The sequence below is a fragment of the Petaurus breviceps genome, unplaced genomic scaffold (assembly GCF_028583685.1).
Source record: "Petaurus breviceps papuanus isolate PSGF00001 unplaced genomic scaffold, PetGlider_PUasm1.0 91133, whole genome shotgun sequence".
In the NCBI taxonomy this organism is placed as follows: Eukaryota; Metazoa; Chordata; class Mammalia; order Diprotodontia; family Petauridae; genus Petaurus; species Petaurus breviceps.
Window position 1 is genome coordinate 32,389,147 of NW_027187419.1, and position 25,710 is coordinate 32,414,856.

At 37.8% G+C, this 25,710-nt stretch overlaps 1 protein-coding gene across 4 annotated transcripts in view; it reads right to left on the reverse strand.

Moving 5' to 3' along the window:
* The window catches only part of FAT3 (FAT atypical cadherin 3), a 760,616-nt gene that overhangs the window by 112,510 nt on the left and 622,396 nt on the right, over nt 1-25,710 (reverse strand). For all 4 annotated transcript variants that reach the window (XM_069080441.1, XM_069080440.1, XM_069080439.1 and 1 more), the window contains 3 exons: nt 15,600-15,739; nt 3,590-3,865; nt 2,506-2,716 (listed from right to left, as the gene is read on the reverse strand). In XM_069080441.1, coding sequence (XP_068936542.1) covers nt 2,506-2,716; nt 3,590-3,865; nt 15,600-15,739 — 627 coding nt within the window. The remainder of the gene's footprint in view (nt 1-2,505; nt 2,717-3,589; nt 3,866-15,599; nt 15,740-25,710) is intronic.

Here is a 25,710-nt window from a genome sequence, read left to right on the forward strand (position 1 = left end):
TATTTTTCAATCCAAAACAAAGCTAGATTGTGATCTTTACTACATGCGGTCAAGGATACCTATCACAGTACACTTTCAAATGTTCAGTTTGTTAATAATAGGTACCTACTTTTATGTAACTTATTGTCTTAGGGCACTGAGAAGTTAAGTGGCTTGCCCAGGATTATGCCATCAGTATGTGACAATTGGCATTTAAACTCAGGTCTTTTGACTTACAGGGTGGTCCCCTGTCCACTAAGCAACACTACCTATTCTAGTTGAAGAAATTGCTTCATTGAGAGGTGAAATCACAGATACAGGCCAAAAGAGATATCTTGGTTTAATGATAGTACCAAGTACTTTGGACTTGGGAGTCAAAAAGACCTTAGTTAAAATCCTACTTAAGATATTTAGTCATTGTGTGACCTTGGACAAACTATGTAGCCTTTCCTAGCCTCAGACTCCTTATTTGTAAAATGGGGATAATAGCTACTATCTTACAAGGTAGTTATGAAGATGAAATGAGGTTTTACACACACACACACACACGTATAAAGTGCTTCACAAACCTTAGTGTTACATAAATGATGATTATTATTATTAAAAACATTCTGTAAGATATGTTTGCATTTCAGCAAGGAGGAAGGAATAATTTCTCTTCACAGCAGAAAATGGAAAATATAGTAAAACCCTGAGTAGTGCTGGGAGGGATATTATGAAAGGCATCTGATAAGCTACAATAGCTCCAGAAGAAGGTGACTAAGGATGGTTAGGGGAAACAAATCCTGTAATATGAGGACTGGTCAAAAGAGATGAGGAAGTTGCCCTCGTTGTCTGCATACCTATGTGGGGACACAAGACAGCTACCTTCTAATGCGGAAGAGGCTGTCACAAAGAGGAATTAATTTTGTTTCCCTAGCTTCAGATATAGGACCAATGGATGGGAGTTACAAGGCACAGTGAAAAAGAAGGAAGAACTTTCTAACACTTAGATCTGTTCCAAGATGGGATGGCCTCCAGGAAATGAGTTTTAAGATGTCATTGGAAGGCTCAAGTAGGCATTTCCTTCCCTCTGTCTTTTTTATTTGTTATAAGAGATGCTTCTTTGGGGAATGATGTATTTGGAAAGGAAAATGATGTAAAAACAAAAGATTTCAATAATAGTTTTAAAGGAGAAAGTTTCCTTCCCCCCCTCCCCCAAGTATGAAGTAGGGATCAATCAAGCAATAATTAAGAACCATTAAGGACTTAGTATGCGTCAGGCACTGTGGTAGGTGCTGAGGATACAAAGATATAAATGATCAACATATAGAAAGGTACGTTATTAGAGGGGACAATACAGGCCCAAGGTAGTTAGTTCTCTTTATAAAGAGTTTAATGGAGCATCAGACACAATTGGTACTTAATACACTAAGCACTTTCCCCCGTGATATGATGATTGAAAGTCACTTTTCAAGGAAGTTGTGGGTTTTTTTTCCCATCCCTAATATTTTCTAGTCCAAAGCTATCACTGAAACATTCATATTTTAATTGTAACCACTCATGGAAGTACTTCACACTTAAATTAAAGGAAAGAAACCTCCCTGCCACTGGCATGAAAAGAGATTGCAATTGGCATCATCTGTAACAGACATAATGTTACAGAACATTTCAGAAAATATGTGGCTTGAATATTTAAGGAAAAAAAGAGACAGAAAAATCTAAGGAAAAATATAGCAGGAGGAAGACTGTCATTTTTGCTTTGTGGGACCACTCCAGGCATGGCCATTTCATCTCTTTTGTCAAAAAAAATTTCAGTTTTTAATCTTTAAGCTATCGGTTTTACCTTATGGAAGTAAGGCTAATAATACATGTGCACATATATAAAGGAGAGGGATTAATTTGTCAGTCTGGGAAACTAATATCCTGTATTTATCTGACAGTCCAAGAAGGTTCCAGGCTCCATACCCCTTCTTCCTCTATTGGACTAACCCTGATGTATTATAGTAGTCTTGGCCTTAGGCATAATGGGAGTTTATAAGAACTATGTAAACATTCAACTAAACAATGACTCCTAAGAGTCAGCGTATGGAAGGCATTCACAGTTGTCAGATGTGGTGATATTCTGTTACTATGGGTCAAGTCTTTGACCTGGTTACCTGAAAGTAAAAAAGACTGACTTTAGTACACCTTTTCTATATCTTCTCTATGCAAGAAAATCAGGAAGGATCGATGAAATGATGGCAACTGTCTTTCCTCTATGCACTCCTGAATCACTAGACATTCAGGCATTCCTACTGTCATTCAAGAAAGAAGACAATATACTGTGTGCATATTATATTTCCCCAGGAGAAAGTAGGGTCCATGGTTTTGTCTTTGTATTTATCCCCTCATACCCTGCATAGAATAAATGCTTAGTAGATATTTGTTGGGTTGGATCAAATTGGTTGGCCAAAGGACTTTCTACGGCTATCTCCAGACACATTAACTTGGACATGAATATCTGCCACTGTTCACACCAGATACTAGAGGTGCAGTAGTTCTCACCTGCTTCTATGGTATACAGGAGCTCTGCATTCTCCCCTCGGTCTTTATCCAGAGCAGTAACTTGCAGAACGGCCGATCCCAAGGCCGCAGATTCAAACACAGATGCTTCGTACAGTGGGCTGGTGAAATAGGGACTATGATCATTGGCATCTTCTACATTCACGATGACTCGGGCCAAGTTTCTCCGATAAGGAAATTCCTGATCCCTGACCTTCAGGCAAACCATAAGAAACAATGATTTGTCAATCAGGTGTGCAAATGTCTTATGATGAATGAAAATACAAAGGCTTCATTGCTGAACTTGTTCATGGCTAAGTAGTGTGGGGGTAGTAGGGAGAATACTGAAGTAAAATGTTTGAATGAGCATTGAATCAGCTCTACCCCTCACTGGATGTATGATCTGAGATAAGTTATTTGATTTTTCCAAACTCCAATTTTCTCAAACTTAAAAAAAAAAAAAGGAAGGCTAATAAGTTATCTTGGCATTGTCATTATCTAAAATAATCAATCTCCATTTCAAAGCTGGGGCCTCTTCTATTACTTGGGGGCTCCATGCACATGAACTCACAATTCTCACTGCAGGTTTCAATGTGTTTTGAAATCTAATATTTTACATGTATTTATTGCTGGATCTTATGTTGACAAAGTGAACAATATGTAAGGCTGTTGAACTCCCAAGGGCTGTGCACAGTTTAGATCAAGGAAGTGATTATCCTTATGATGAATTTCTCAAAAAATTTCTAAACTTTTCCATGAAATTCTCTGAGGGTGACCCCCAACACTAGACATGAAGAAAATCTAGAAAATAGGGCCTACTCCTTCCTTTTCAATATCTATTTAGCATCTGCTATTTGCGGGGATTTCTTGGCATTTTTGGCTTAGAAAACTATGTACTGGCTTTCTAGTGACAATAATTCTTCACCTAAATAAAATAGCAAAAAAATAAATGCACAATCAATTGCAAACAGATTAAATTTATGACTGCTTAGTAAAATTTAGTGCCCTTACACATCTGAGAGCTAAGGTACCTGCCTTGAATAGTTAATGATCCTGTTTGGAGAGCAAATGAATAGTTCTGTCTTACCATTATGTTAAGAATGTGCTTGTCTTGGGCTTCGTGGTCTAGCCTCTCAGCAACGTACAACACCCCGGTACTGGCGTCAATCCGGAATTTCCTCATGCTTACTGAGTCGATACTGCTGTGGACAGTGTAACTTAGTCTATGTTTTTCATCTCTGTCTGTTGCCTCGACCTGTAATATCTCGGTGTCTGGCGGTACGTCCTCAGAAATCGTGACGTCATAACTGGGTTGAGAGAACTCAGGGTCATTATCATTGTTATCCAGCACTTTGATGAATACCTGTGGTTATAAGAAGACAAGACAGACTGATGATGCCTCATTTTCTCACTCAGGACAGACTAAGACTCTAGGGTCGGGACAACAATGTAAACTGAAAGAAATGTCAAAAAGTAATCACAAGTTAATGTTTCAAAATGACAAAGAACATTGTCCCAAAGAAGAGATACAAGAAGATATCCCTACCCCACTCCTTCACAAAGGTGGGAGATCAACAGCTGAATAGATTATATTTACTTTCAGAGTTTTTTAAATGGATGAATCAGTTTTCCTGAATATTTTGTCTCTTTTTCCTAAATTTCTCCCCTTCTTTAAAAAAACAACAACATGATTTGTTATATAGGATGCCTCTTGGGGGTGGGGGTCAGGGACAGGGAGAGAAGGGAAGGGATGGATAGTAGGAGAAATTTTGGAGGTATAAAAACAAAATATATCAATAACAATTTATATTAAAAAAAGAATAAATGCTCAGTTTACCTGCTTTTTCCCACCTGCAACTTTAACTTGAATGTCATATGTATAGGGAAACTCTTGTGGGATCATAGCTCTAGAACTGCAAGGGGCCTCAGGTCATTTAGTACAAACTTTTATTGGATAGATGAGGAATGTAAAACATTACAGTCACAGCAGATAAGACCACATCGCTATGAGGACCTGAGGTGATGCCCACAAATAATTCTCTCAGGGATGATGTCAAGGATGGGAGTGTAACCTGTGTGCACTAAGCTAGAGGTGAAGTCACTCCATTCTGAAGAAGAGCTCTAAGGACAGTGATGAGGAGAGCTAGCCAGAGGAGCAAGGAAAGCTACATACAGAGTCACAGGGATAGAAGCAGAAACATCTGTCAATCAACAAGCATTTATTAAGGCACCCACTGTATACAATGCATTGAGCTGGGCACTAGAGACACAAAGACAAAAATAAAATAATTCTTGCCCTCAAAGAGTTTATATTCTATGGAGGGGAGACAACACCTAGATAAATAAAGATATGTAAAATAAATATAAGATACTTAGAGTTGGGTGGATCAGGAAAGACTTTATATGGAGGGGTGCTTACGCTGAGTTCTGAAGAAAGTAAGGAATTCTAAGAGGCAGAGGTTAGGCAGCTGGGTATTGTAATAGTTAGAGCACTGGCCCTGGAGTCAGGAAGATCTGAGTTCAAATTTGGCCTTAGATACTTACTAGATGTGTGACTTTGGGCAAGTCACTTAAACCTCAATTTTCTCATTTGTAAAATGGGGATAATAAAAGTACCTGTCTCTCAGGGTTGTGAGGATCAAATGAGATGATACTTGAAAAGGGCTTAGTGCCCAGTGCTGGTATACAGTAGGCACTATATAAATGTTGGCTAGCATTATGATGAAAGGACAGCATTCCAAACATGAGGGGCAGGCAGTACAAAGACAGGAAAACAGATGATAGAATAACAATGATAATAAAAATAGATAGCATTTATATATGTGCCAAGTGTTTTACAACTATTATCTCATTTGATCTTCACGACCCTGAGAGATAGGTACTATGATTATCCCCATTTTGTAGTTGAAGAAACAGAGGCAGACCAAGGTTAACTGCCTCTAACAGGTAGACAGAATATAGTGTGTGAAGAATAGCAAGAATGTGCAGTTTGGTTCAAATGAAACAATACATGTAAAGGACATTCGCAAACCTTAAACCTTTATATTAAAGATAATTATTATCATATTACTAACAAAGCGTAGGAAGGGGAGGCTTGAAAGAGAGGGTGGTACTAAGTTAAAACAGGCTTTGAAAGTCAAACAAAAGAGTTTATATTTGATCCTAGAGAGGTGTTCTTAACCTGTATTAGGAACTTTTGTGTGTATTTAAAAAAAATATTTTGACATCCATGTTTCAATATAATCAGTTTTACTTGTAACCCCATATTTTATTTTATACATTTAAAATCCTTAGTATGAGAATCTATCAAAGGAGAAACATTTATTAAGGGCCTACTATGTGCCAGGCATTGTGCTAAGCACTGGGGATACAAAACGAGGCAAAAGACAGTCCCTGCCTTCAAGGACCTTAAGATCGAATGAGAAGGGGTCCCCAGGCTTCACCAGGACATCAGCGGTATCTCTGAAACAATTATTGTTAAGAACCTCTGTCCTAGAGTCAGTTGGGAACCTCTGAGATTTATGGGTGGGGAGAGGGGAGAAGATGGTCAGATTTGGATTTTTAGGCAAAACACTTCAATATCTGTTTGGAAGATGTTTTGTAGTAAAGCAACAAGACTGAGGAACCAATCAGGAGGCAATTATGGTAGTTTAGGTATGAGTTTTGGGAGGGAGGGAGAGAGGGAGAGAGAGACACACACACACACATACAGAGAAAGAGAGACAGAGACAGAGGGAAGAGGGTTGCCAACAGTATCAAATGCTGTTATCAAAAGCTCTATAAAGCTCAAGAAGAGTTCATATTGAGAAAAGACCATCAGATTTGGCAATTAAGAGATGGTTGGTAACTTTGGAGAGAGCCATTTCAGCTGAGTGATCAGGTTAGACACCAGAATGCAAAGGGGTTGAGAAGTGAGTGAGACAAGTGAAGACAGTAAGTGTCTACCTTATCCTAGTAATCTGGAAGGCAGGAAAGATATAGGGCATTAACTTCAGAGGATAGTAGGGTCTAATGAGGAATTTTTTTTCAGGTAAGAGGGAGTTCATGGATAATGGGAAGAAGAGAGAATCGTAAAGAGGAAGTCTACAAGTACTGAGGATACATTCTTTCCTCTATGGTGAATTCCACCCATTAAAAAAAACATAAGATTGGCTTTACCAAAATGTCAAAATACTCATATTAAGGGAAGTGGTTTTGGTCTCAGCAGGTTATTAAAAAAAATAGAGAGTGTTCAAGTTAGTCAAAATAAAATACTTCAACTGAAAAAATTAAATTAGAGATAGATTGTCCCCCATCTTTTGAATCAAAAAACAACTTTCTAGACCAAAAAATGTGTTCTGATATTCTTGGATGTTCCTATTTCTACCAATAGTTAGGAGCTCTGGAAGAACAAGCCCATTTCTGCTTACCTTGTGCCTGGCCTAATTTACAGTCAGAACAAGTATTTTTCCATAAAGGAATCTGTTCTCCTGTCTTGTTTCCCACAGTTAAGGCATTTTCATATAAAAGACATAATAGGCTACTGAACTTATAAACCAAGCAAAAACCCCCTCAAAGCCATTGTGCTCAAAATGGTAACCGAAAGGCCAAAAGAAAGACAGTAAAATCTAAACAGGACAAAGCTGAATGTACAAAGTCTCTCCGAAGTCAATTCTAATGTTTCCATCACAAAAACCTTAGCTTTATTCACAGATGTACTTGAGTCAGATCTGGGTAAAGGCCAAACCAAGCTTCACAAATGCTCAGAACTTGAAGGATCCTTGGGGCTAATTGCTTGTTCAGGGGCTTATGTTGTCCTAAAGCCTATTAACTATCCAAATTACTTAAATTTTGTTCCACTTGTATATGCATTTGAAAAGCACACTCCTCTTCTTTACAACATTACTATTTTATTGGTTTCAAGGGCAATTTCCCACATATTTTCCAGTTTTAAAAGCTTGTACTTAAAATGATCATTTTTAGTCTGTCCTTCAACAAGTTCTAATTTGATGCATTAAGCAATGGAGGTAACCTTGGATTCTTGAATTCAGGGTCAATGGAATACAAGTTCTATCTGGGTCTCAATACGTTGAAGATGCATCTGGAATGGCTAGCCAAATGAACTCTATTCTGAAGTCTTGAGAACTACAGAGTTTTTTTTTTGCATAGAGTAAACACTAAATAAATACGTCTTAGACTTAACTGAATTAAGTAACAGCCTAACTTTGAAGATAATAACAACTAGAAGGCTGCTAAACAGGTGGTCACAGACCATCCACAAAGACACGAATTGTTTGTAAACTGGGCTGGGAAAGTCTATGAGGTCTGAAGAAATCATAGATGCTGGAAATATTCAATAAGTAGAAAACACCAATAAAATATGTTCTTTTGTCTTGTTTCCTACAATTAATGCATTTTTATATTAAATATATCATGCATTACTGAAATTATAACAACTAAAACCTCCTAAAAGACACTGTATTAAAAATGGTAACCAAAAGGCCAAAAGAAAGACAACAAAATCAAAATCGCATGCTCTACATAACTGTCTTAAGAAAATGATTCAAATCCTCTCTCAGACACTTACTGGCTCTTTGATCCTAAGGAAATCACTCAAATCTTTGCCTCAGTTTCCCACGACTGTTGTTAAGATAAAATGAGATATTTTTTAAATGTTTCATAAACCTTAAAGTTCTATATAAATAATAGCTGTCATCACCACTATTAATTATTATCAAAGATTCTAATTTATAAAACATTAACAAGGTGATTACCTACATCATAGAAGAATTAGCCATCAGATTATATTTTGATTGTGTGATTATTCTACATATAGATATTTAGCTGAGACTTTAGCATAGTGCCTGGCACATAATAAATACTTACAAATGTTTGTTGTTAACTCACTAAAAAAGTTGATAAATACTCCGTTCATTCTCACTTTGTATAATTTTCATTCTTTCCATGAAGCCTCCATAGAAGATCTGTTTAGACTCTTTTTGGCCCTGTTAGTATCTTGAGGTTACTTGTAAGCCTTCCATCTGTCCATCTGACACTTCTTGTTCTCACCATGTAACTATTTTCTGGTAACCTTTTCTGGCCATACTTATTCTTTTTTTTTTTTTTGGAGGGCTATTTGGGGTTAAGTGACTTGCCCAAGGTCACACAGCTAGTTTTTGTGTTAAGTGTCTGAGACCGGATTTGAACTCAGGTCCTCCTGACTCCGGGGCTGGTGCTCTATTCACTGAGCCACCTAGCCGCCCCTCTGCTATACTTATTCTTGATAATGTCATTTATGCCAACTCTCTCAAGCAGGTTATTGTCAGTTACAAATGCATGCATGGTGCATGGTTCATGGTGACCCAAAGCCTGCTTTAGGTGACTATTATCCTTTGGGATTCTTATAAATTGTGATTCTTCTGAGGTGAGACTGTGGCTTTCTGTGATTCACAATCATAAAATACTGCCAGCAGAATACTTGGATTGAAGAGAGGGGTAGTAATTATTTTTGAATGACTCAGCAAGGTGGCCAGATAGCTCAGTTTAACAGTCTCAGCAATATTCAAACTCAAAAGCTCCCCTTTAATAGGCTTCCCCCCCACCACCTAAGTGGATAATCAGAATAGTTTCATGTTTCTAGTAAATAAGTGTGTAGGTTTTACCACCATCTGATGAAGAAATAACAGCAACTAACTAGCATTTATATAGCATTTTACAAATATAAACTCTTTTTCCCTTGACAAAACTCTGGGAATTAGGTGTTATTGTTCATCCCCATTTAACAGATGAGGAAACTGTAGCAGACAGAGATTAAGTGACTTTTCCAAAGTCAGATGGCTAGTAAATGTCTGAGGCTAGATCTGAACTCCGTTCTTCCTGATCCCAAGTACCGCATTCTAGCCAGTGACTCACCCGGTGGCTAAGTGGGACAGCTCAATACCATCAGTGGAAAGGAAAACTTGCAAAACCTAACCATTTGTAAGATACTTCTTTGTTTGGAACTCCATGCAGAGGACACTTGTTAACCGGGCTTGCTTGTTGTTTTTCAAAGAACAAGAAGAAGACAAGGAAATTTCAGACTTTCTAATGTGATGGTCTAGTCTTTGCAAGTGGACCATTTTGGTATTATTAATACTCCAGTTATAATTAACCAAAAAGAAGAAAAATTGAGACACTACCTTGATGTGCAGCTAGGTGGTTCAGTGGATAGAGTGCTGGGTGTGGATTCAGGAGGATCTGAGTTCAAATGTGGCCTCAGACACTTAATTGCTAAGTGATCCTAGGCAAATCACTTACTTGCTATTTGCCTCAGTTTCCTCAACTATAAAATGGGGATCATAACAGCATTTACCCTCTGAGGGTTATTGCGAGGATCAAATAAGACAATGTTTGTAAAGCATTTAGCATAGTGCCTGGCATATAGTAAACGCTTATAAATGCTTGTCCCCTTCCCCTTCCCACTGTTCCCATGAGAACACTGATTGTGTCCTATTTAATTTCTGTTATCTCTTCCAGATACTTGTTGAATAAATGAATCTGTACCATATTCACTTTATGGATTGCCTATTACAGATCTCATAATGTTGGGGAACAACAAAGGGGCCAGGAATATACTCAGGATTTTAGCATGATAATACTTAATTATCACAAAATCTCTTTTAAGCCAGCATCACCCTAGAATCTCAGCTGCATGTTACTAGAGTAAATAAGGTACAAAAACACTAACTGAAGGTAATAAAAGTACTAACACTGAAATGAACTGCACCCCTGCATATTTAAAGAGATCTTCAATCTCAGTTTCCCTACTTGACACCTCCCAGAATGCTTCTGGGCTAATGCTACCACTTGTTGCTCCCTCAGGCAATTCAAGTTAGTTTTTATGTTATTGTAACTAAAACATAATTTAAAATGGAAGGACAGTGAAAGCAATTAGACCTAGGGTTTCATTGGTTTGAGGAACCCCCCAGGTGAAGAAACTCCCACCACCAATGCAGGCTGGCTTAGTCTCTGTAACTTAAGCCACAGAGAGTTGGCTAAGGGATGTGCACAAAGTCACAGAGCCAGCTGGTGTCAGAGGCAGATATGGACTTTCTGGCTACAAGGTTGGCTTTCTAGTCACTACACAATTCTTGTCTCTTAAATAGAAAACCAAATTCTTTAAAATCACACATCATATTTTATAAGGCCAAACAGTCATAATTCTCAAATTATCCATTGTTTTGGGAGGGCTATCAACTTCACTGTCTTCCTTCCACTGGCATGGAAAAATGGAAAAAAAAAGGCTTATATAAAAATCTAACACACATATGAATAAGTATTTAAGTGCAAGGCAAACCAAATAATTTCCTTTCCTTCAACTAATCTTTTTAGCTGACCTCTGATTGGAAATAATTTTAATTTGTTAGAAGGATATGCTACAGGGTGGCCAGGTGGCACAGTGAGTAAGAGTGCCGGCCCCAGCATCAGGAGACCTGGGATCAGTTCAGGCCTCAGATACTTAACACCCACACAAAAAAACTGACCATGTAACCTTGAACAAGTTACTGAACCCCAATTGCTTAAAAAAAAAAAGAAGGATATGTTACCCTGACTGATTCTGCAGATATATGAGAAAAACTGAAACAACAAGTAATTTCTCATACTTGGGATAGTTTGTAGGGTATAAAAGGATAAGCTATAGTGAAAGGAAGCATGTTATTATGGAAAGAGCACTGTATCTATACTCCACTAGCCTATTCAATGACTTTGGGACAAGTTAGACCACTTTTCAGGGTCTCAGTTATTTAAACTGCAAGAAAGTAAAAGGATTGGATTAGATCTAATGTTCCCAGGAGGCTCTAAAAACTTTGTGATTTTACTAGGCTTTGTGAATAATTAGTTAACAAACTACAGATAGGACACCATTAGTGAGAACAATGGATCTCACTAAGTGGTCTCATTATTCATATCCACACTGCATATTTCTATTGGGCTAGAAAGAATGACTCTATCTTAGAAAATTATAACTTCCGATAGTAAGGAAAAAAAATCAATCCCACGAAGGCTGCATGTATTAGAATTCAAACTATTTGAAATCATAATTTTGTATGATATAGTTGTTGTTTCTAGACCAACAGAAATACACAGTATGGATCTGAATAATGAGACCACATGAGATTCATTGTTCGCACTAATGGGGACCTGGCTGTAATATTATGGTCACAGATGGTATCTCTTTACTGAGGCAACCATCTTGTAAATGGGTTCCTTAGATTACAAGAATAACTTAATTAATCCATTTTGTTTCTTTGGCAAATTACAGCAAACACAACTGAACTATTCATTATTAACTGATGATTATGTAATGTCTCCAGGTCATTATTCTGAAAGCTTACTGTATAGTGATTGTATATGGAGAAGATTATTTTAGTTTTAGTTAATTGGGACTTCTTTGTACCTACACACATTTATTATAGTGGTCTGAATTTAGGGCATTTCTTCCAAATCTAGCTAGAGGGAGCAGGGGAATGTTGATTGCAAGACCTAGACCTAATGATTTCCTGCCAATCAAGGGGCAGGTAACAAACAACAACAATAACAGCAACAAACAACAAAAAGAGTAAGCAGCAAGGTCTTGAACAAAGAGCAAAGAAGGCTTCATGCTTTCATTAGCCTTTTAGGAGGGGTGAAGTTTTTCAGTCAAGCTTAATGAAATCAGAGAGTGGCTAACTGTTGGCTGGCTGAAGTACTGATACTAAACTCCGGTCACCTTTTGAAAAGTAGCATCTTAACAAGAAAAACTAGCCGTGTGACGTTGGGCGAATCACTTAACCCCAATTGACCTACCTTTCCCCCTCCAAAAAGCAAAATTGAAAAATGAAAAAAATTAAAAAAGAAAAAGAAAAGTAGCATATTATCTCTAAGCAAGGAAAGAGATCCGTGAGCTGAGAAAAGTGCCAGCTTTTGGGAGCTGAGGTACAGAGAGGAAGGGACCCAGGGAGCTCAACTGAGCAAATGGTCCTGCAGAGACACTATGTCTGGAAGGAGCAGCTTGAGGATACCAGGAGAAGGGAAAGGATGCCAACCATGAAATGCCCCAGGTGTGAACATCTGGCTCCTTACTCTTCTCTCTATGTCTCTCTACTAGCATAGTCACTGTGTGTGCCCACTCTTCCTACTGTTGCTGTAAATAGTTGTGGGAGAGTGTGCCTCAGTTAATAACAATCATAAATAATAGTAATGTTAATATTAATAGCTAGAATTTATATAGAGGTAACTGTGTGCCAGGCACTGAGCTTTACAAATATTTATCTCATTAAATCCTCACAACGACCCTGGAAGGAAGGTACGATTATTATTCCCATTTTACAGATGAGGAAATTGAGGCAAACAAAAGTTAAGTGACTTGCCAAGGGTAACTCAACTAGTAAGTGTCTGAAGCTGTATTTGAACTCAGTACTTCCAGACTTCAGGTCTAGGCCTCTATCTATTGTACCACCTTGACTCTGGACATTACACTGTGCCTGTCTGACATTCCAGCAAGCTCTATAAACATGAAGAGCTTTTTATAAAATGTACTTGGCCTTAACTTGAAATATGTCAGATCATAGTTCATGATTTCAAATTGGGCAAAAGAGCAAAAAAAAAGTGTTTGGAAGGGGAGACTGGAAAAGTGCTGTGGAACATAGGATATTTATTTCATTGATGATGGTCATCTGTTTTATGGTGAAACCTTCAGTTGCTTAGAGTTGTTGGCTTTTACACAAATTTTGGATGAAGTTTTTTTTTTTCCTTAAACAGAACATATTTCTGCAAAATGTCACTAAACTAAAGTTGTTTAGTTTAGGTTTAGTTACTAAAACTGCTAAGGCATAACAGTGATCTTGCTGTAACTTGCCAAAGAAGGCACAGAAGAGGCCAGTAGATCCCTGAATTTCCAGAGGTTGAGTGGGATTTCCATTCCCCTATCTTAGAGCCCCATCTGCAGAAGGGTGCCTAGCAAACACAAGTTTCTTATGTGATGCTAACAATAACCCAGGTTTTTTTATGTTAAGACAAAGATGTAGAGATATATGTTGGATGTTGCTTCCTTGTTTCCCTCCACCATTTTAATGAAGATATAGACTGTCATTAGTGTGCTTCAACTATGGTTATTTTATTTTATTTTTGTCTTTGCATGCCAAGTAGTAGTTACTTGATAAATTCTGAGCTGAATCCTGGCTTCAGAATTGAAAAGGTCCTAATAGTTTCATATATGCTCTCACCTAGCTTTAAAGAGCTTTAGAAAACAAGTCTTATTCTATTTATTTCTAAATATGGATTGTGAAGAATAGGTTTTTAAAGCTGCTTAGTCTAAGTGCTCAATAGCCATAAAACACAGCAGAAAAGAAAGGAGAATATAATTCCACTATTTATTTGTATTTTAATCAAATATGCCTCTAACTGTTTGTTAAATGGAGCTCAAAACCAGTGGTTAGAGTTACTGAGACATTGGTTAATTTAGGGACCTCATTTGAAGTGACTTTCAGGGAGACAGGAAGCTATTACTTTGTACTGATGAATAGTTTGTTTTCCATGTGGGTTGCTTTGTATTTGATGTGTTTCTCCAAAGAATCATATATTTTTTAAGCAGTGCAGCAACACTGTGGCATCCGCTATGATTAGGTCATTCTGGATATATCTAGAATTCAGCTTTGGTAAATAGCCTATACTCAAAGGGAAGAGTCTACATTTCTGGAACAATGTCTAAAGAGGAGAGAGTAGCTGGAAAATACACATTTGTTATTGTCTTAGGAGAAATCAAAGCTTATGTCATATTAAAATAAAAAAAAAAACAAAAGGCAAAAAAACCTGAGTCTTTGAAGTTAAAACATTTCCGTAACATATGCTAATAGGCTTATTAAAAATTCCTCATTGAAATATAAAGAAATCCTCAAAGCCTTACTCCTTTCTCCCCAGAGTCCCACTTTGTCAGATTGTGCTAGTGTAGATTGAGAATATCATTAATAATGGATTAGTTGTTAATGTTGTCTCTGTTACTGCCCCCTCCCCTCACCAAAACTATTTCATGTTTGCTCTGTCTACATTTTTGTTTATCTGTATATAGTGTTGGTTCTCTCTAGCAGAATGTAAGCTCCTTGAGGGAGGAAAAAAGTTTTATTTTTGTTTTTGCATCCCCAGAACTTAGAAAAATATCTGGAGTACAGATAGCCCTCAATAAATGCCTATTGTATTGACCTAAACTGTATGAAAAGCCAAGTATTTCTCATTTTCATTTCCAAATTACCTTTTATTTGGTTAACCCCAATTAAAAAATGCATTTAAGGGGGTGGCTAGGTGGTGCAGTGAATAGAGCACTAGCCCTGGGGTCAGGAGGACATGAGTTCAAATCTGGACTCAGACACTTAACACAAAACCAGCCGTGTGACCTTGGGCAAGTCACTTAACCCCAATTGCCCTACCTTCCCCTCTCCAAAAAAAAAAAAAAAGCATTTAAGTACTAAAAGGGAGTTAGAGCAGGTTGTAGAGACAGCAGTGCTGGCCCAGGGGTCAGAAAACCTTGGTTCTAGTTCCACCTCTGCCATTAACTAGTTGGTAAAGCAGGTCAAGTGACTTACCTCTCTGTACCTCAGGGTTCCTCAATGGCAAAGAGGATTGGATTAGGCAATTGAGCCCTAAAGATTCTTTAATTTGATTACTATAAAAGGAGGGGGTGATGGGCCCAAGAAGGGTAGAATGGTTTTTTCAAAAGGCCTATTTTTGTTCCTTTTTGGAAGTTGAAGAAAATTATTTTACTACTACTGCCAAAGAATTATACTCATACATGCATATTTGTGCGTACTCATATACATGCATGCACATGCATATACAAATCATAAAATGAAATTTAACTGTTCCTTCAAAAGAAAATTTCTAGAAAAGAGACAGTTGATTCATAAAATAATGTCACAAAATCCCATTCCCTTGTTTGCATGTACTAGCTGCTTTGAAAACAACAGAAATCTATACACAATCAACTCTAAGCCAACAACTTGTCAAGGGGAGAAAAATAAAAGGCATTCATTTCTTTTTATTTGTATGCACCCCAATTTTAATTATGATCTTTAATATTTTCACAAGTAAATAATTTAATGGTCTACCTGAGTGACAGCCACATTTGTTCCATCGGTGACTTCCACACTCATATTATAGATGGACCTCTGCTCTGCATCCAGAGGTTTTGCAATGACAATTGTTCCAACACCTTTCTCTGCGTCGAAAGAGCTGTCAAAATTCCCCCCTGATGATTTCACAAAAACAAAATGAAATTAGCATATTCTGGGAAATGATATGTGCTGAATATGTACGTATGACTGGAAGCATTTCTATATACACTTCTTGACAGGCATCCCTATGGCGCCATTTTGTACAAATTAAATGGGACCTTTTTGTTTTAACCTAATTTATTTTTTCTCAAAGCACAGCCTCTACAATGCAAAACAAATGTCACACGCAAAAAAAAAAATAATGCAAAGAAAAGGATCAGCAGCAATATTGTTACAGTAACTGAAGCATAAACACTGACTGTAGAAATATAAAGAAAGCTATCAAGTCTATAATCCCTTACACCTCCTGTGCTATAAATCTGCAGACCCTGTAGGCTTTTGAATTCCGAATGTATTTTCAAGAAAGAAATAAACACATAAATATCCCCATTAGTTAAAGCAAGTACATAAGTAGATGAAAATGAACTGATACAATGCAATTCACATGAGGGTTGATGGTAAATCTTTGGTGGCTGATTTTACCCTCTCAGTCTTTAGGGAATAATGGGCAGCGAAAAAAAAAAAGCCCACCACATGATCTTTTGAGTTTCATTTAAAAGAATAAAACATTTTTTTTCTATGATTTTGGAGCACCCTGACAATAAGAATTATAATCTAAGAGAGGAAGTTATTTTAAAAATATGTAAGACAAAAATCATAAATAAATATTGAAAATAATTATTTTGAAGGTTAGTGATTGACCTGGCCTCTTATTCAATCCCTCTGGTATAACTATAATTCATGGCTAACAGATAACATGTTTAGGTCAACAGCTGCACAAGATAGGGGAGGGGTATTATATTCAATGTTGTCTGCTCCCTTCACTCTAGGCATCCCATCCTGATTACCCAAAGGGCATTTTTTGATCTTTCTAAAAAAGGGAATTTAGGAGAAAGCAAGAAGAAAATAGAATGAACAGTAGAGCTATTTTAATTTTAAAAATCAGTAACTTTCACAAGTTCTACTACTTCTGGTTCTGAAATTTCATCTTGTTGATTAATTTTGTTCTTGGACAGTAATTTCATTTAACTAGAGCAGGATAAGGCAATATGTTCACTGCATTATCTAATTTAGGAAAACCTGACTTCTCATATATTTAGGATTCTTTGAATTTCATTATGCTAATCAATAAACAGTACATTTCCTATAATATTATATCTAGAAATGTACACAAGAGTTAAAAAAACAGAATTTTAATTAAATTAAGGTGATTTGATCCATTGTGACATTAAAAAAAAAGTGCATGACTTAATTTCCCCCCCTGGTCATATACATTTCAAAACACTTATTGCCTGCAGCTGTTATATACACTTAACATTATTTAATTGCTAGTGAGAACATAATTGCCCTTGACATTTAATTAAAGTTCTGGAGATACCAAGGTATAAGGGAATTGAAAAAAGATGTCATCTCCCAAATAATGGCTTTAACTAATTTCCTAAGAAGCACTAAAAATCAACTGCAAAAAATCCCCAAATTATTTGAAGAATGAGGACTTCTAGATTATGTTAGGTATCTGGGATGAAGGGGAACTAGCCTTGGGACAGCATTCACTTTTCAAAAGGAACGTTCCATACTGATAATCACAAGAAATAAAATGTTAAGACATTAATTTGAAAGTCTTAATAACCATCTGAACAAGCAATGAAAACTCCTGTGTTATCAGCTGGTACTCCTTGAAGAAAGTTTGCCAAGGAAAGTTTCAAAGGTCAAAGCTAAGAGATCTATAATTACCTCCTAGAGCCAATTCTGGTGGCAGAGATGAAAATACAGATTATACTTGGAGATTTACATTCACATTTATGTATGTGTGTATCTAAATTTCAAAGTAAAATCTCTCTGAATTCTGAACAAATTATGAAAGGCAATGACATATATTTTCTTCTCTTAACAGAGTTTTTACTTCTTTTTCTTTAAATCTGAGGATATTTTGATTTTGTAACCCAGGGAACCAAGTATTTTTTCCGAGGTATGGAATGGGAGACTTGTAGAAGATATGGATGTATAGCTAGCATAAGCCCCAGTGCTTACACAAACTAGGGAACTGTAATTTTTTATTTTTAGTTCAGTTATTTATGAAAATGAAATTCAGAAGAAATGTATGAAGGCTTTCAAAACCTTAGGCAGACAGTGTTAGGTTTGAGTTCTTGTCCCTTTCTTTATGGATCTCTTAGTACTATGGTCTCCACTAAGATTTTCCTTGGGGTCCCATAAAGTTATATAAAATTAAAGCCATATGATTATTTGCATAAATTTACATATTTTGCATGTCACATAGACTGTGTGGTTTATCCTGTTAGCTTTCAAATTAAAAACATTTTTTTTTTTGGCTACTCTTATGTCTGTGTGTGTGTGTGTTTTTTTTTTAATTTTGCTCCTTCTCACTCACTCACCATCACTTATCCAGACTTATACCAGAAACATCATAAAGAAAAGGGAGACACGAAGAAAACAGGGTAAATAGTGACTTCAGAAATACATCAGGCCACCAGTATAATTATCAGCCTCTTTGTAGCACTCTCTCTTGCTAGAAAAGCAAACTTTTTATTTGTAATAGAGATTCTAAAATCTTTAGTGATCAGAAAATTATTTTCTGGCAAGGAAAAAGGAGTTTAGACCAGTGGTTCACCAGCAACCCTCATGCAATGCAATAATCAACCATTTAGGCATCCCATTTCATAAACCATCTCATATTTCTCCCCCAGGTATCATTTTTGTAGCCTACATTTTAACCTGAAAGCTTAATTCATTTTCATGGGCAACCATTAATATCAAGTCAAAGGCTCACATGTTAGAAATCTACTTTCCCTTACAGCATCCCATTCCAACATGGAGAGCTCCCTCAAAGCCAATAACAGACATGCAAAGCAGGAGTGTATTTGGTGCAGCAGGGCTTGGCTAAACAAAAGTGGGGGAGACATTGCTGGGCTATTCCAAAGGTCAACAGAGTGGGAAGGGGAAAAGTCCCAGCCTTGGAGTTGTTGCAGGAGTGAGGGAGATGAGAAAAAAAAAAAAAACGAAAAAAAACAAGGTTGTGAACAGCTCATGGGGCAGATAATACAAGGCCATGGAAGGGAAATTTCTCTGTGTCTACCTAAGGTAATATCTCAACAGAATTTTCCCCTGTACTAACCAAAAAGGAATAATGTAGTATATAAAGAAAAGAAAAAAATATAGTGGATTTTTATTGGACTTCCAAAAGAAATACAGTGGATAAGAAAATTGTAACATAGCTTCAAAAGGTGTCTTCTATGAAAATGCCTTAAGCTGGAAGGTACTTTTAGAATATGATAGGACACGAGATTAGAAATTAGTAAAATTTTACTTGGGTGGGGGAGGATGATGCACAGTTCTCCCCAACCAATGCAGAACCATTGATACAAAGGGCAGAGATTCTCTCACAGGAAAGATTCCAGAGTCTTCTAGACTCTAGACTGCATGCAATCCATTCTTCACTATGTGTAATTTTTAAAATGTCAACTAAAATCAAGCAGTTACCAGAGGGGAAAAAGTGTGATGTGAGTAGCTTCCAAAACACAGAGATGTTTTAATCTAAATGAATTAAGGGAGTCACATACAAGCTGTTCATCATTTGAGTTCAAAATGTACTCTGAACTTATGGAAAAATGTTAAAATTAGCATGTTACATTTTGACCATGAATAATTTTTGGACCAGGATACCAGCGAGTAGAATAATTGGAAAGAGCTTTAAAAAAAACCCAAAGGCAGGAGAGAATGGGTAGAGAGATCAGGGAAAAGTGTTAGGAAACAATTCTCCTACTGAGTCTAGATCTCAAATTAATTTTCTGAAAGTAATGAGGCTTCTCTCTTTTTAATTTTTTTAAATCCATTTAAAGGTGTTTAGCCTTTTTTCATCCTTCTGCTAAATCTTTTGGGTATTCTCTACTGCAAAATGCTATTGCTATGAGAAGAAGTAAGAGAGACTCACCTAGAAGCTTTTTTGGTCTATTTTTTAAAGGAATAGACTGAAGAGAAAAGGATAAGATGCCAAGAGATGTGAACTTTGAGACAAGACTTTTTAAGAGACTTAAAAACATACAGGAAGGTAACTGGTTTGTTTGAAGATGGGAATTCTTGAAAAGATTTCAGGTGTTCATTAATTTGGATGAGAAAAAATTACATCATTATTTTCACTGGCCTCTAACTGAAATTGACCATTTCCTTCAATTATTAATGTAGGTAACAAGTATTATTGTGAAAAGGGGTTCTTAGGATTCACTAGACTGCCAAAGAGGTCCGTTGAATATGCTACCTACACACACACATACACACACACACACATGCACACGCACATGTACGTGTGTGCATCTGTAGGTATCTCTGTTCTAGGAAATATTATCATGAGTTAAATTGATGAAGTACTGTTGCTGTCTGAAAACATCCATTGGTCAGAGAACACATTTCAATATTTGCATTTTAACAGCATTAGAGTTGGCTAATTGTATTAATTAGACACTTCCTGTGAGACCTTGGGAAAAATCATTTCACCTTTGTTTGACTCAGTTTTCTCATCTGTAAAATGGGGATATTAAGAGCAGCTACTTTCCAGGGTTGCTGTGAAGATCAAATGAGTACCTAGCACATAGTAGTAAGTATAAAATGGTAGTGATTATTGTTATTAATCGATTCAAACAGAGGCTCTTTTTGAGCAAAAGAGTCACAATGAGAGTAAGCCATAACTGCAGGATCTACAGATAATCTCAAGGCCTCAAGGTCCCTGGTTACCTTTAGGCATATCCAGAGCTAGAAAGGTTATGCTTCAAGACAGATAGTGCCATAGCAACATTGGAGGTCAAAGTTGCTACCAGCAGTAGCAAACAAAAGCCCTTTCCTGTCCCCAAATCCTAATCACTGGAGAGAGCAAATTAAATGAAATGGAGAGATATTTATTGTGCACCTACTATGTGCTATTAGGAAGACTGCCTCCTATGATAAATCCATGCAAAAGATAAAAAGCTAAATTGGTGAGCAACACTCCTACCCCCACTCCAAATGCTGGGTGCAGGGGGACTAATTTAACTGGGTGAGAACAGTGTTCTTTAAAATACAAGAGTATTTCCCAACAGGGTAAAACAGAGTGGAACTGAACTGTGAACCAGATTGCTTACACACTAGAGGGTATGTAAATGAAGAAACTGCTGAGTAGTGATCACATTCCCCTCAGAAGTGTGAAGATATGCGCTAAAGCCACCAAGGACTATGGGTTATTTCTGTTCCTTCATTTTTTTTATACTCCTGGGCCCCCTTTTTAACAGAGAGAAGGAACTGCTGTGCATTGGGCTATTTAAACGCAGAACAGCTGAACTTTATGATGTTTCCTTTTAATTACAGTTTTCTTAACTCAGTTACAAGTGGTGCTTCTGTTTCTGAAAGCCCAGGAGAGTCTAGTCACAATACCATGCTGTGAGGTAGCAATCTGGGAGGCGGCCCTGCAGAGGGGTCTGACTCCTGAAGAGGATCTGTGTGTGTGCTGTAACCTTTGAGGATTCATGCAATCAGGAATCTGGGACATGGAGAAATCAAAGGGCTTTGTCTAGTATCAGGGGAGAAAAGGGGGCAGGTTAAAACACTCTCTCTGCTTGGTGACCTATGATGATAATTCCAGCATAAGAAGTTTGCATGCTCTGTGTTTTTAGCATCTGCCTAGATAGGGGATGCAAATGCAGGTTGCTCAGAGAGGATTGGGTGGAGACTGATTTCATTCTTTTCTAAGGGTCTGTTCTCACCCAACATCTTAGGTATAAGACTCCTAAGGGAAGGTCTCTTCCTCAGATTTACCAGGGCCAAACCTCTAAGGACATTTTATATCTCATTATGACTCAGTTCACGTACACTGTCAGGGAGGCCTCATCTAGTTTTCTCAAGTCACTGACAGAGCTTAATGCTGTTTCCACTCTCAGAGGCAGTGTCAGAAAGATCTGGGCTAGGAGACCCACCTCTGATACATATGAGCTTGGATAAGCCTGTGTAATTTCTGTTTCCTTTTTTATAAAATGGGCTTTATAATAACTCTAGCACCTACCTCTTAGGTTGTTGTGAAAATGAAATGAGAAAATGAATATAAAGGGCTCTGCAAACTTTCTAGCTTTATATAAATGTCCATGATTATTTTAATCCCAAGTTCTTTCATTTTGGTTGCTTTCTTAGGGACCCTAAAGGAACTGATAGCCTTTCTTTTCAGTCTTTGGAGGGCAAATAATGCTTGTGTTTTATTTATTACAAAAATGGTATATAACTCTAATCTTAGGCACTGGCTATAGGCAGGATCATCCTTGGTGTGAATCATAAGGGGAGACGGACAGATGTGACTTGGAAGGTATTGAGTGGAAAGAGGCTCACTGAAATGGGACCGAGGGAATATTAGTTTTTCCAGAGAGAAAGGTAATAATGATAATGGTGGTGATTGCTAGCATTTATACAGTTTTTACACAATAAATATCCCATTTTGATCCCACAACAACCTTGTATGGTGAGTGCTGTTATCAACCCCAGTTATAGTTGAAGAAATGAAGACAGAGAGTGGTTAACGGCCACACAGATATTAAGTGTCTAAAGTCAGATTCTGACTCCAGTTATGGAGCTCTATCCACTGTGCCAACCTAGAAGTCTCTGACTGAAGAAGGGGGAGAGTATCTGAAAAAATGCAACAGTAGCAAGCGGTCTTGAAAGCAATTTCATGAAATAAGTCAATAAAGAAGCTTACAAGTAGGTGACTGGTAGAGATTTGCTCAGTTGCATGGATTTGATGAAATGCATGTGGGAGACCTGCCACCATTTAAGCAAGGGATAGCTCTTCTGTGATAAAAAGTCAGAGGCGGAGGTTCAAAAGATGAGGTATAAGAAATGACAGTATTTTAACCACTGCTTAAATGAAAGGAGGCAGAGAGAATGAATAATGATATATATGGGCCTTTCACAAGTTTCAAGGATTAAGTTTACAGAGAGCTTGGAAGAGAAAGATGAAATCAGTCTTCATCAAGTCTACTTTAAGATGACCACGACTTCCAATCCATGTGAAAAGGGGACTCTAAACAAACTTTGGAGCTGCAGAACCCACAAAATGACACTAACCTCCCACTAAGGACAGCCCAGCAGGCTGGCAGGAATCGGCCAGCGCCGTGCTCTGGGAGCCAAGCCCAGGCCCACACCAAGGCTTTAGCCCCAGGGCAGGCCTGACCAGCTGCAGGCTGGAGGAACTCCAGATCAGCAGCAGCTGTGGCTGTTTCCAGATTTATCAACACATAGATGCAAAGAACAAAGTGAGAGGTCAGTGCAGTCTGGACTTTGGGACCCAATAAGTGGGAGTGCATGGCTTTTTGCCCCCAGGGCGAGAAGCCGCTGAGACACCAGCCAGCACAGCCAGCCAGCACCACGTGGAAGCTTCAGCTCCTGGCCTGCAGAGTGTAGGGGGATCCAAGCACCAGTCTGAGGGGTAATCGCTCTTGCTTTAACCTGCTTGGATCTGGATTGCAGTCTAGGGTGGAGGTCCTGGGGTATGTGTCAAGCTTCCCAGAGCATGTGGAGGCCTCAGAGAGGGCACCCATCTAATACCTTAGGCAGCTGAGAAAATCCCAGCGTTTGGGACGAAAGCTCCCCTGTCTGGTGGCAGAGTCCTACTGTGGCAAAAAGCCCAGGGGTCAAGAGACTGAGGGGCGACATGACCAGGCAAAGGAAACAAAGCAGACAGAAGATTCCAACATTACACTCCTATTTTGGGGACAAAAAGGAGCAAAGCATGGAACAGGAGGAAGATAGTGAAGTCAGAACTCCTGCACCAAAAGCTTCAAAGGAAAATACGTGCTTGGTTAGAGGCCATAGAGGATCTTAAGAAGCGAAGTGGAGGAAAAATTGGGAAGAAAAAGGAGAACAATGCAAGAAAATTATGAAATGAGAGTCAACAGCATGACTGAGGAAAATAATACCTTAAAAAATAGACTAACTCAAATGGCAAATGAGGCTCAAAAAGGCAATGAAGAGAAGAATGCCTTAAAAAGCCGAATTTGCCAGATGGAAAAAGAATCTCAAAAGCTCAATGAGGAGAACCATTGCTTCAGAATTAGATTGGAGCAAATGGAAGCTAATGACTTTATGAGAAATCAAGATGGTGTTAAACAGATCCAAACAAATGAAAGAATAGAAGGCAATGTGAAATATCTCATGGGAAAAACCACTGACCTGGAAAAATAGATTCAGGAAAGATAATTTAAAAATTATTGGACTACCTGAAAGCCATGATCAAAGTAAGAACCTAGAAATCATCCTCCAGGAAGTTCTCATAGAAAACTGCACTGATGTTTTAGAACCAGAGGGCAAAATAGAGGTTGAAAGAATCCACTGATCACCTCCTGAAAAAGATCCCAAAAAGAAAACTCCTAGGAATATTATAGCCAGGTTCTGGAATTCCTAGATTAAGGAGAGAATATTATAAGCAGCCAGGAAGAAACAATTTGAATATTGTGGAAACACAATCAGGATAACCCAGGATCTGGCAGCTTCTACACTGAGGGATCGAAGGGCTCGGAATATGATATTCCGGAGGTCCAAGGAGGTGGGATTAAAACCAAGAGGCACCTACCCAGCAAAACTGAGTATCACGTTTCAGGGGAAGATATGGTCATTCAGTGGAATAGAGGACTTTCAAGCATCCTTGCTGAAAAAAACAGAGCTGAACAGAAAATTTGACATTCAGATACAAGAAGCAAGAAAAGCATGAGAAGATAAACAAGGAAAAGAAATCATAAGAAACTTATCAAAGTTAAACTATTAACATTCCTACATGGAAAAACAACAATTGTAACTTCTGAAATTTTTCTCAGTAGTTGAAGGGAATAGAAATATATATATATATATATATATATATATATATATATATATATATATATGTCTATATATGAGGGTATATGGGCATATGAATACATATGTAATGTGTGTATATATGTTTACAGTTATATATAGATAGAGGGCAGAGGACCAATTTAACAGGAAGGGATGATACTTAAAAGGTGAAATTAAGAGGTGAGAGAGGAATATAATGAGAGGAGATAGGGAGAGACAGAATGGGGTAAACTATCTCATATAGAAGAGGCAAAAGAAAATGGTTACAATAGAGGGGAAGAAGAGGAAGGCAAAAGGGAATGGGTCAACCTTATTCCCATGGAATTTGGCTTGAGGAAGGAATGAAATACACACTAAATAGGGTATCTCGCCCTCAGGGAGAGTAGGGGGTTTAGGGGATGAGAGGGGGGATGATGGAAGGGAGGGCAGGCTGTGGGGGAGGGAAGTTGGAAGCATCCACTTTTGAAAAGGGATGGGATCAAAGTAGAAAATAGAACAAGTGGGAGGTGGGATAGGAGGGAGGGAAATATAGTCAGTCTTTTACAATATATCTACTATGTTATTGTTTTGCATTAGCCACACATATACAACCTATACTGAACTGCCTATCTTCCCAGTAAGGATGGGTGACAAGGGAGGAAGGGAATGATTCTGGAATTCAAAGTTTTAAAATCAAATACTCAAATATATATACTATTATTAATACTATTTTACACGTAATTGGGAAATAAGATATACAGGCACTGGGGCATATAGATCCACTGGAAAAGTCGAAAGGGGTATGGGAGAAAATGTGGGAGAGAGCAGATTGGAGGAGGGGATATCCTGTGGGACTGCTATTTTGGGGCGGTTGGTAGGGGAAAAAACAGGGAGAAAATTTGTAACTTAAAATCTGGCAGAAATGAATGATGTTAATCAGAAGTTAACAAAGCATTTGAAAAACAAAAAAAGATGACCACGAATTCAGGGGGAAAATATGAGAGAATGAGAGCATGAGAGAGAGAAAGAGAGAGAGAGAGAGAGAGAGACAGAGAGAAAGAGAGAGAGAGACAGAGAGAGAGACAGAGAGAGAGAGAGACAGAGAGAGAGA